The sequence below is a fragment of the Erpetoichthys calabaricus genome, chromosome 3 (genome assembly GCF_900747795.2).
Source record: "Erpetoichthys calabaricus chromosome 3, fErpCal1.3, whole genome shotgun sequence".
Classification (NCBI taxonomy): domain Eukaryota; kingdom Metazoa; phylum Chordata; class Cladistia; order Polypteriformes; family Polypteridae; genus Erpetoichthys; species Erpetoichthys calabaricus.
This window is the reverse complement of record NC_041396.2, coordinates 120,312,650-120,325,556: the sequence shown is the minus strand read 5'-3', so window position 1 is coordinate 120,325,556 and position 12,907 is coordinate 120,312,650. Positions and strand designations below refer to the sequence as shown.

The 12,907-nt window shown below is 36.4% G+C and overlaps 1 protein-coding gene and 1 long non-coding RNA gene across 3 annotated transcripts in view; both read left to right on the top strand.

Annotated features, from left to right (window-relative positions):
- The first annotated feature begins 279 nt into the window (after positions 1-279).
- LOC127526992 (uncharacterized) lies at positions 280-2,521 on the top strand. Its single transcript, XR_007934358.1, has 2 exons — positions 280-346; positions 2,384-2,521. It is a non-coding gene; the product is annotated as an uncharacterized LOC127526992 (long non-coding RNA).
- Positions 2,522-5,567: 3,046 nt separating this feature from the next.
- Positions 5,568-12,907, top strand: part of pdcd2 (programmed cell death 2) — a 78,555-nt gene continuing 71,215 nt past the window's right edge. For both annotated transcript variants that reach the window (XM_051924277.1, XM_028797328.2), the window contains exons 1-2: positions 5,568-5,959; positions 9,056-9,301. In XM_051924277.1, the coding sequence (XP_051780237.1) occupies positions 5,650-5,959; positions 9,056-9,301 (556 nt within the window). In that variant the 5' untranslated portion in view covers positions 5,568-5,649. The remainder of the gene's footprint in view (positions 5,960-9,055; positions 9,302-12,907) is intronic.

Here is a 12,907-nt window from a genome sequence, read left to right as displayed (position 1 = left end):
TAAAATTCTAATTGGGCTTTTTTCAACACCAAAAACTGTCTTGTAAATACTTTTGAAGTGAAAGATTTCATCCAGTAAGTCATCTGACAGATCTTCTGCATATGCATGCACAAGTTTTGCAGCTCTTGCGGTGAGTTGACCATTGTCCCAAGTTCTGAAAATTCAAAATGGGTGAGAATAATTCACATATGGCATCTGCTGCTTCAAATCTTGTCTTTAAATCGCTGATGATAAAATCCAATACTGGGAAAACTACCGAAATTTTGAAATCATATTCTGGAAATTGAGTTCGCACTGCTACTACCTCAGCAACTGCTTTCGCCTCCTGAATAATACTTTCCCACGAGTCACGTAAATGCTGCATTTCTTGAACTAGGTCTTTTACAAGTGAAGTTTCAACATAGAGTGTTATTCCTTTACTTTGTATGACAACGCTCTTGTTGTCAATACTTGCTAATATTTTGTGCCAAAACACTGTCATCAGCAGACCTTTATAAGATCCAATATATTTTCTTAGGCCTTTATTTGTATTCAATGCTGAAGGGGTTAATCCTGTAGCCAAATCTCCAAGAATGACATCTAGTACAGTAAGTACTCCAGGATAATGTTTAATAACTGGTCGTACAGCTTGAATTCTTTCACTCCACCTTGTTTCTGAAAGCCTTTGAAGGGATAATTGTACATGTTTTTTCAGTACTTCCCAGTGTGCAGGACTGTGTGCGAACAAACAGTAGAAGCTTTCTATATTCCAGAAAAACGTTATAACATCTGGGTTGGTTTTTGCAGTGTTAACTCCTACATGATTCAATGAATATTCTCCACAGGGAGAGAATAATGCATATTTGTTTTTTTCTAAAACGCGACTCTTAACACTGTTTATTGCACCACGCATATTTGAACCATTATCATAGCCCTGCCAGCAGCAATCTTGCAAAGGTATATTGTTCTTTTCCAGAGTTCCAAGTACTTCTTCAGTTATCTTTTCTCCGGTTTTTCCACTAAAGTTCATGAACTCAAGAAAACGTTCATTCACTTCAAATTCGTGTGACTCTATATTGTGGGTTATATATTTGAGAATTAGGACATTTTGTTCGTGATGCCTGCGGTGGGTTGGCACCCTGCCCGGGATTGGTTCCTGCCTTGTGCCCTGTGTTGGCTGGGATTGGCTCCAGCAGACCCCCATGTCCCTGTGTTCGGATTCAGCGGGTTGGAAAATGGATGGATGGATGGATGGATGTTCGTGATGCGAGATATCTAGCGTTGCATCTACTATTATTCCACAGAAAATTCTTCTTTGATCTAGAATGGTTTCATGCAGAAAATTAGGTAGACTGATCTGCATGAAATGTCCTGACACTGCACTCTATGTGGGAGAAACTGGACAAACACTCCGCCAGAGAATGAATTTACACAGGTTCCGCATTAAACATGGCAACACAGATGTTCCTGTGGCGGCCCACTTCAACAGCCATGGACACTGTGAGAAGGACTTTAAAGTCACAGTGCTTATGGGCAACTTCAAAACACAGCAAGAGAGAAAAGAATGGGAAGTTAAACTCATGCTAAAATTTAATACTTTACAACATGGATTGAATAAAGACAAGAGTTTTATGGCCAGATATGAGGATTGTTTACATCTCTCAGAATGACAGACAACCTGTCTACAGACCCACATTGTTTTCAAAAACTCATTACAAACTTCAAAAGACTTTGTTGGACAGTTATCTTATCCAGAGATCTTGACAATACATTGTTCTTTTCTCTCTTGTTAAATTAACCCTAGACTGAATGAATCTATTAATTTTTTACATTTAAAATTTCTCATTTAAATATTTACCAATGTTGTTTCTTGTCCTAGAGTGTGTATATAAACATAGGGAACTCCAGTTTTTGTATTACATCTTGCCTGAAGAAGGGGCCTGACTTGCCTCGAAAGCTTGCATATTGTAATCTTTTTAGTTAGCCTATAAAAGGTGTCATTTTGCTTGGCTTTTCTCTACATTCATAATGGCTAACACGGTGCAACACCCTAGTACTACACATAACTATATAAAAGTATTTAATAGGTACTTACTTCCAAGCATGTAGTGAGTAGCGAAATCAGCTGAATCTGAAATTCTTGATAACAGGCTAACAAATCTTCAATGGATCTGTGCAGCTAAGCAAATTCTATTATTTTTTATAAATTATAATTTATTTATCTGCAATAGTCAACTACTCATACAAATTAAATAATATTACTTGTTTCTTGTTTTGCCCTTAAAAGAATTAGAACAGGCTTCTTATAAACTAATTGTGAATATAAATAGAATTGTTTGCGTTTTTAGCTTTAAATTTAGGTATACAATTTAGTTGAAGATCCATACGGTTCTATGACTCTTAGTTTTTCATGTACTCCGGCATTTTTGATATACTTTTCTAATGTAGGGTTTCCTATAGGAAATTTTCCAACTAAAATAATGGCGGTTGTTGCAGGCCTCAATTTTCTTGCAAAAAGCCGGAAATTACGTCTTTTTGAAAATGGCAGCAATTTTTTAAAAAATCGAAATTTTTACTTTAACTCTTTATACTGTATCTGCAGAAATAAGTGAGTACACCTAACTCCAGTTTATGTGCCACACAGTGTGTAACAAGAACTTTGTTACTTACACAATCACTGAGCTTTCTGGCAACACAATTTTTAGCTCCAAGATTAACTGCTGCACCATCAAGATTAATGCACACAAGCTTTGGGTCATTGTCTCCAATGTTTTCAATATCAATGCCACATTTTGACAAACCATTTTTTATGGCAGCAACAACACCATCTGCTCTGGCATTTTCTAAATTCTCAATGCTAGCCATGGCTGTGTAGGGATCACACGTTTCTGGATGAACGTACCTCAGTAGTATACCTTCTTAGTCTATTACTGATGAGTTGGTGCTTGAGTCACTCATGACTGAAAAGAATCTGACATGTTTCATTTGGCTTGAGACATCATTCAACAAAACAGACGATATTGACTTCACAAACTCAACACAGGCGTCCCTGCCTCGATTGTCATTCCCTAAATTTACACCATTCTTTTCCTGCACAGAACACAGAAATTGAAAGTCAGTAAATGGCCTGTTGTGCTTATCAACAGCGTAAGCAGTATTGAACAGCCTAGCATAACGCTCAACCTCCGAGCGTTCAACTTTAGAAAATGCTTTTTCAATTGAATTAACTTTTTTCTTACTTTTAGACTCATGCTTTGACATACAGGCAATGTGTTTCGCAGACAGCTGATGCGACAGTAGTGTGTCTTTTCTGTTGACTTTCTTGCCGGTAAATAATGTGGATGTTTTGTCGGCAATAAGTGGATACTGACGCCAAATTTGGCAAAAAATGGAGTCAGTGTTGTCTGCATTTACCCACGGAAACTCTTTGAGCCACTGCGATTGAAAAGACCTTTTTCGTTTTTTTATCATACTCACGGTCCCTTTCAGCTTTTGTTTTTCTTTTCTTGCCCTCATTGTCAGGTATTTCAGGGCCTGTTGTGCCAGTTTTAATCAAGAAATGATCCATTTCTCATCCGCAATGCTACTTGCTTCAGTTTCAGCAACACGCATATAGCAACAAAAACATGCTTACCGCCTAATGACATATTCGGAATTCCGCAAGATGGTACATTTCCAAAGAAGTAAATATTACCGATGTTGTCAGGAAAAAATAATCGCGTCTAAGTGAAGATTTTTATAGATATTTCATAACATTTGGAAACCATTAGAATGTTTTTTTCTTTATTTTTAATAAACTGACAGCGCAAATCCAACTTGTTTTATATGAAAAATTCTCTAATCAAAAACGATCTATAGACAGCTTATCAAAATTGATGTTGTCACACAATAAATTTTGTAACTCCTCAATATATCACAACCTACGCGTAATTGCAAATTTCAGGAAAGATTAACTGCCTAACAAGCTTTGTTATGTGGTGAAAACATTTGCATTGTAAGTAAAATGACCGCATTTTTATGTAGAAACAATGAATTTTATCAATAATACAGAAAATTTAACGATTATAATGAAAAATCATCAGTAATGTCGGCATGAAAAAAAATGACCGCATCTCCAAATAGTAGGGTAAAATACTTATGTAAGACCGTAAGAGTGCTTCCCCTTTGAACAATCAGCTGTCATTTTGTAAACAATATTGAAGACCAATTTGAGACATGAAGAACATGCCTAAGTAGACTGTTTCTGTACGAAGTAAGTACCCAAATGTTTAAAATTTGAAAGTAGTGGTAAAAATGTGCCCTGCACAGCACATATAATTCTTTTTTCTCCAGAAAATTGCACTTGTCCGCGGACAACTGAAACCAGAAAAACACACGTGTCCGAAGGTCAATTTACCCGTGTCGGACGAGTCGGGCGTTGGATTTCCGCACCCCTGCAGTATTTCTTATTTAATTGTGTTTAAAACCATGTATAATTTGTTTAAGTGTATTGTTTATAATATTTATAAATAAAGAATATATAAAACTATATGACACCAAATCAGCAATTAATATCAAAATTTTCAACCAGTGGAGAGGTCTACGTTTTATTTGGATTTGTAAAATGTCAAAGCGAGAAAGTTGTAGAAAAATGCATGTAGAAATTTTTTTGGTATTGTTTTTAGTTTTCAAAATAGTTGACACTCAACGCTGTAGGATCAATTCTTGCTTTCTGTTCATACATTTTGTTTGTGCATAATATCTATTCATCCCGCACTGGGCCCCTGTGATCCCGGGCCCCCTGGCTAGAGCCCTGTCAGATTTTGAGATATTGAAAGAAGCGTTCTTATCCAATTTTATTTATTTATTATACTGTATGTATATATATATATACTAGACAAAGAGCCTGTTTCGACAACGTAAGATGAAACAGGCACGAGTTTGTGTCAGCAGTGTATGAAGAACAAATGATAAGTAACGAAGAAGTTGTTTTGTAATGATTGTAGTCCGCTTTACTCATTACTGTACAGGCTTGTACTGTTAGTTGATGAATTTTCCAGGCCTATAGTATAATATTGAATGATGAATGTTCCAGTACAATATGGAATAGTTATAAGTATAAGCACCACAAACCTAATATAGTTGTATTGAATGAATGCGTAATTAGGCCTCGAACTGTAGTCGAAATCGCCTTTCAGGCATCTAGAGCTTTAATTGAAGTCGCCTTTCTCTTTGGATTTTTGCGGCCGTAAATCCGCCGCCTGCCGCGATGTTGGGGGTTGGATGTCGGTCTCGTAAGGTTTTTCGGGCAGAAGGCGACTGCGCATTCGGTTTCGGACGGACGTGAGTGAGTGACTGAGGAGGCGGGCGAATTATGTATTAAGAAGATAATAATACTTTTTATATATATAATACTTTGCATTTCCCTAGCCTTATATACACACACAATATTAGCCATGCTTATGCTATACCTAAAAATCTCAAAAATATTTAATACATATTTGTTCGATTTTTGTAAAGTAACGGATGTTTTTCCTGCGTTTCATTGCGTCTATCAGGTACTTTTATTTTGACACCTTTCAGTTCATTCACTACCGGAAGTACTCTTTTCTGTTGCCGGTTTTACAGTACTACTTTGTTGCGTGCTGTAGTTTTTGGACTATTTTGGAGCTTTCTTCTTTCTTATGACAAATGGCAGAGAGTGAAAATGACACCTCTTTCGGCAGAGTGGAACTTGGTTTTGTGGAGCAAACAGAGGCTTGGCTTGTCCAGAGTTGTCAGTTCCCCAGTAAAGTAGGAGGAAAGCCAGCGTGGCTGAGCATGTCAGATTTGCCAAATCCTGATGGTCTTCTCTGTAACAAATGCAGACAACCTGTTGTATTTCTTTTGCAAATTTACGCACCATTTAATGGGAAACCTTTTACTTTTCATCGATCTCTTTTTGTTTTTATTTGTAAAAACCCACAGTGTTATGAAGTTAACGACAATAGGTGTTTCAAAGGTGAGCTATACAATTCATTAGCCTACGAACTTGTATTTTTTAATTAAAATTGCACACTTTTGTTTTCATTAAAATTTAGAGATCTTACCATTATATATTTATGTGTTGTATGAATGTTTTATAAACAGCCACTGGTAATAATGCACAGATTGAACGGAGCTGAAACATGGAACAGTGAAGTAGGGTTTGTGTCATTGAGCATTCTGCCCTGTTGGGTTACGATAACGCAAAATCTTACCTCCTATTCCATGACAGTGGGGACCAATCGCAAATTTGTGATTGTGTAGAATGCTGTTAACAAGTATGTATTTTTTCATTTTGTTCAATTTGTCGTAAAGTTGCTTACCAAATCAGGCTTTAAAATTACACAGGGTAGGGGCTGAAATAGAAAATAAATTGTTTAAATTATCTGAAAAGAAAACGCCATCGAATTTCTATTATTGGATACCTTTTCTGTGTATTTGATTTACCCCGTTTCCTTTCAATTGTGTTGGTTTGAATTGTGTACAATACAAGGAAAAGCGCAATAACATAAAATTAAAAGTTTTAGCCTCATACAATTATACGGGAACGCAATATTCAACATGGTTGTTTGTGTCATTGAATATACTGTTTCTTCTCTTTTTAAAACGTTAATGGTATTTGACTTTACAGCGCCTTTAGTGATTGCAGTAAGTATGTAAGCAAGACGCTTGTGAGACATAGTAAAGGTCTGTTAGAGCTCGACAGTTTGGAGATGCAATTTGTTTTTGAATTGACGTCATTTGTAATGTGTTTTTTTTTGTGTGTAATTCCGCGAGGCATGTGAACTAATGCTAGTGATGCATCTATTCTTGGATCTTTTAAATATCTACATTAAAGAAAGTGTCATATTTTTACATAAAAAGATGACAAAAGGATTGTTTACAATCTCAAATGACCTAACGTGTTCAAGATTTTCTGCAATTTAGTAGTCCTGATAAGCCTTGAGCACTTTAACACACATAGATATTTAGTTTAAAACATCGTTATGAAAGCAGCGTAATTCCACTAATGTAGCATTTATTTTAAACAATGGATAATTTTTTCTGCAACTGATTAATATGTTATTACCCATCACATGTCTAAAGTTAAAAGCAAAAAGGGTTTGAATGGAAACACACAGCCAAAATTAACCATCAGCATTAAAAAAAGACTATGCTGAATCACATAGTTTTAATTGCTTGGTTGCATTCTGTCTAAGTTCTGTAGCATTAGGTCCATTCCAACAGAGGTGATACTTTGATGTGCATGTTTTCTAAAAGCATAACCACAACATGGAGACAAAAAGATCCATAATGCGAAGGCTGTGCATTTGCCATTCCATTAACCTTCAACAAATTTGTGTCACTAAGCCTTCAAAATTAAACAGTAGTTTCAGAGAGAAAAGGTAAATAATTAATACCAACTAGACAGAATTATTGTCCCATGAGGGAAATTTTCTTTGTCAAAAGGGTCTTACTTTTAACCAGATTTAAGATTTAACCAGAAAAGTTCAAGAGTAAAAAATGATTGGGCCCACAAGTTAGACTTTTGTAGTGTCATATTGTAGGGTAGAAGAGAAGGCTGTGCAGTCTTGTTGCCAAAATGCAAGACCATAATGCATTTTGTAATGCATACAATAATACAGTTTTAAATATTACAGGCCATTGCTGTTGAGAATTACTTTGAAGTGTTTGGGGGTATGTATTCAATTATCCTACCAAACGAGAATTTGTTTCCTCATACATATAGGTACTTATTTAAAGAAAGAAGTGAGAGAAAGTAATATTAATACCTGAAAAGTGACATTGCTTACGTATGTTCTTTACAAAAAATATAATCATGACTTTGCTGAATATGCAGCATTTGTAAAAAAAGGGTCCAAAAAGTGAGAAAGTTAAGATTGGATTAAACTGAAGAAACTGTCATTTTTTATTTTAGTAAGTTTTATAAACAATATAAATATGCACATGTTGTACCATTCAAATACAATTTTGTTCAATTGCTTATGACCATGTTTAGACTTAAATCCACATAGTTCTTACATATCAGTGGTTTGTCATTGTATTACAAGTTTATTTTGGTCTGTATCTGCTGTCATGATTATCACTGTTTTTTCACAGCGGTTGGATTGGGGAGTGAATTCAGCCTCATTTTAGTTTCTCTACATTTTGTACTGTCCATCCATCCATTTTCTAACCCGCTGAATCCGAACACAGGGTCACGGGGGTCTGCTGGAGCCAATCCCAGCCAACACAGGGCACAAGGCAGGAGACAATCCTGGGTAGGGTGCCAACCCACCGCAGCATTTTGTACTATGTCTTGGTATTTGCCTGTATTTTTTCTTTTATCCTGGGTTTTCTTAGCGTAATCATTTACAGTGTTGTTCTATACATACAGGATCAGCGTGGTTATGTACAGTATATATAAAATGATATGATACATATAAAGTACAACTATTGCATCATTTACATTGATCAAATATAAAGCATAAACAATAAAACAAATCACATTCGACGGTTACCTATTAACAAAGATGTCATATCTGAGGACTTCATAGGTGTTCCCAGGCAGATTGAAACATTTACTCCCTCTGGTGTGTTCTGGGTCAACTATTCAGTCTCACGTAAACCAATGGAGTAGCAACTGGGTCATTCTAACTAAGTTTTCAAAACACATCACCTTCTCTTGATATGGAATGGCAGATCTTGCAGTCCTCCCCTTCTGGGTGTTGTACAATATAATAGTATTGCTAACCTGCACAAATCAATAAAATAAAGTGAAATAATATGGCCCGATGTGGTCTTCATAACCATAAATCTTGAGCTTCCTAATCACTCTTCATGTCTAATTGCATTAATTTTAGCAAATGTTAGTGGCACTGAGTGAATTTATACATGTATAATGTATTCATAAATGCACACCCCAGGTTTGTGTTTTAAGTAAATTGGTGTTCATCCGACAGCATATTCATTAATATTAAAAGATATTTAAAATATTAATACAAATAGAGACCTTTTGTAGTTTGTTTTCTGCAGCTGTCTTAAACTGTTGATTACTGATTTCTGGTTTTATTTTTGTTTTATTATTTTTCAGTTTTTAGGAGTCAATTAGCTCGAAAAAATGACTTCTATCCATATAATCCCCCAAAGAGCAACAAATCTGATGGCAGAAACACTGATGAAAAGGAGGCTGTGCAGAGTTATAATATAAAGCTCTGCAGTGTTTGTGGTTGTTCAGCACCCAAGTCATGCTCTCAGTGTCATATGGCCAGGTACTGTGGCAGGGAGCACCAGTTGATTCATTGGAAGGCAGGACATAAACAACAATGTTCTAAAAAAGGTAAGTGCTAATGCACTGTATAATTTGATTTGACTGGTGCAGTTTAGGTTAGGCTTAGGTGAATGATGATGTTCCATAATATTAAATACTATATACAGTGCATCCGGAAAGTATTCACAGCGCATCACTTTTTCCACATTTTGTTATGTTACAGCCTTATTCCAAAATGGATTAAATTCATTTTTTTCCTCAGAATTCTACACACAACACCCCATAATGACAACGTGAAAAAAGTTTACTTGAGATTTTTGCAAATTTATTAAAAATAAAAAAATTGAGAGAGCACATGTACATAAATATTCACAGTCTTTGCCATAAAGCTCAAAATTGAGCTCAGGTGCATCCTGTTTCCCCTGATTATCCTTGAGATGTTTCTGCAGCTTAATTGGAGTCCACCTGTGGTAAATTCAATTGATTGGACATGATTTGGAAAGGCACACACCTGTCTATATAAGGTCCCACAGTTGACAGTTCATGTCAGAGCACAAACCAAGCATGAAGTCAAAGGAATTGTCTGTAGACCTCCAAGACAGGATTATCTTGAGGCACATATCTGGGGAAGGTTACGGAACAATTTCTGCTGCTTTGAAGGTCTCAATGAGCACAGTGGCCTCCATCATCCATAAGTGGAACAAGTTCGAAACCACCAGGACTCTTCCTAGAGCTGGCCAGCCATCTAAACTGAGCGATTGGGGGGGAAGGGCCTTAGTCAGGGAGGTGAACAAGAACCCGATGGTCACTCTGTCAGAGCTCCAGAGGTCCTCTGTGGAGAGAGGAGAACCTTCCAGAAGGAAAACCATCTCTGCAGCAATCCACCAATCAGGCCTGTATGGTAGAGTGGCCAGACAGAAGCCACTCCTTAGTAAAAGGCACATGGCAGCCTGCCTGGAGTTTGCCAAAAGGCACCTGAAGGACTCTCAGACCATGAGAAAGAAAATTCTCTGGTCTGATGAGACAAAGATTGAACTCTTTGGTGTGAATACCAGGCATCACTTTTGGAGGAAACCAGGCACCGCTCATCACGACCCTAAGCACACAGCCAAGATATGAAAGGAGTGGCTTCAGGACAACTCTGTGAATGTCCTTGAGTGGCCCAGCCAGAGCCCAGACTTGAATCCGATTGAACATCTCTGGAGAGATCTTAAAATGGTTGTGCACCGACGCTTCCCATCCAACCTGATGGAGCTTGAGAGGTGCTGCAAAGAGGAATGGGCGAAACTGGCCAAGGATAGGTGTGCCAAGCTTGTGGCATCATATTCAAAAAGACTTGAGGCTGTAATTGCTGCCAAAGGTGCATCGACAAAGTATTGAGCAAAGGCTGTGAATTTTTGTACATGTGATTTCTCAATTTTTTTTATTTTTAATAAATTTGCAAAAACCTCAAGTAAACTTTTTTCACGTTGTCATTATAGGGTGCTGTGTGTAGAATTCTGAGGAAAAAAATTAATTTAATCCATTTTGGAATAAGGCTGTAACATAACAAAATGTGGAAAAAGTGATGCGCTGTGAATACTTTCCGGATGCACTGTATTCCTTCTCTCTATTGTAATCAGTGTCTTTTAATAATTTTAAAGCAAAATAAAGGGAGATGTTAGAGCCATGTGGGACTTTAATTAACCAAATATTAACTGTGCTAACTAAATAAGTAACCAGAGCACAAGAACAGGGGGGTTTTTGGATATATTTGATTTTTTTTTTGGGGAAGATGAAATATAGGACAGGTTTAAATTTGTTTTGCACACATTTACAGGACATGTTTTCATAAAATTTTTAAGCAGCAGGAGATTTGAAAACTCAATGGATAAATAGGTAACTAATAATTTGGTTGCAAAGGAAAAACAGCTGCAAAAAATGTTCAAGAAAATGGCTCTAGTGCTAATCATAGGGAGAAATGTTTGATACTAGAAAAAGTAAAAGGCAAAGGAAATATTGTAGGAAAGTCAACATGAAAAGAGATGAGTATAATATTTGGAAAACAAAACAGGAAGGATGTGAGTGCAATAAAAATATTAATGGCAAACTAAAATATACAGAGTGTGAAATAGCACATTCTCTAAGCTTGTATTTCTCTGAAATTTACATTTGTGAAGAAATCGGTAACCTTCCAAGAGTAACAGGGAGTACTAAATTTTAGAGCAAGAAGTATTGTTTAGATTAAATAAGCTAAATCAAACAAATTACTGGGACCAGATGACATTTATTCTGGAGTGCTTAAAGAATTTAGCGAGTGCATATATAAAACCTTGAAACACATTTTTCAATAATAACTACACATTGAGGAAATTTGTAAGGACTGGAAGTGAGCAACAATATCCCATTTTTATGAAAAGATTCATTGGGTTGAACTTAGAAACTATATGCCAGCAATCTTTAAATACATGATGGTTAAATTAATAGAAGAAGTTAGTTAGGGAAAGGCCCAAGGAAACAACAGGTGTATTAGTGAATAGTCCACATGGTTTCTGTTTGGGGGTTTTTATGCTTCACTAATATGCTGGAATTCTGTCATTGAACAACAAAATCAAACAATCAAGAAGGTGCATATGATATTGTTTATCTTGTAAGGTTCTATATGAAAGGCATGTGAGTAAAGTAAAGAAAGTTCATGTAAAATATTACAAATAAGCAGTAAAAATTTTAGATTTGAATACTAATGAGAGGATTGAAAGTACACCTTATACAAAGGACCTAGAAGTAGTACTAGACTCTTCTCTTTGTACATTTAATCAGTGGTCAGAAACCATTTAGCTGAAGAGATATTCAGTGATACATTATTTTTAAAGTACAAGTCAATAGGGATGTCAAAAGAACTAATGCTTCTATGCCAAGTAGATACCAAAATGAATTATCATTATCATCATCATTGCTTGATACCCCTGCTGGGGAATAGGCCACTGACAAAGTTCCTCCAGTCATCTGTGTCCTCTGTCTTCTTCTCCATCTGGCTCCAGTTCTACCCTGTTCTCTTTATATCCGCTTCCACCTGCCTACGCCATGTGTTCCTTGGCCTCCCCCTTTTTCACTTGCCCTGAGAATTCCATCGCAATGCCTATTGAGTTATGTTGGTCGCTGGTTTGTGGAGTGTATGGTCTATCCATCCCCATACCAAAAAGGAACAAAAGAAAAGAAATGTTGATTTGTGTGTGCTTTGAGACCACAAACCTTCACTAATTAAATGTAAGTTGCAATTGTTTAACTTGGAGATTGTGAGATCAATTGCTTTTTAATGTCATGTCCTACACTCTGTGATAAAGGAACAGATGCTTTGTTTTCATTCTCTAATACAGTAGTTTGTCTACTAATATCCGTCTAAGCATCCATCCATTTTCTAAGCGCTGTCAGGGTCATGTATTTAGTACTGTGGGATGTAGAAGGAAACTGTGCTGCTGGCAGTGCTAACAACAGTTGTAGCAAGTCAAAATCGAGGCAAGTTTCAAGTGAAGTGGCTATTTGACTTGTCTACAGCAGCAATGACATTAGCTCCTCAGTTTTTATTAATACCAAAATAAAATATGTTTAGTATTTGCTTCAGAGCACAAAGCACATCTCTCTTGTAGTGCGACATGTACAGTGTTAACATAAAGTTTAGTAATAGCAATAAGCACA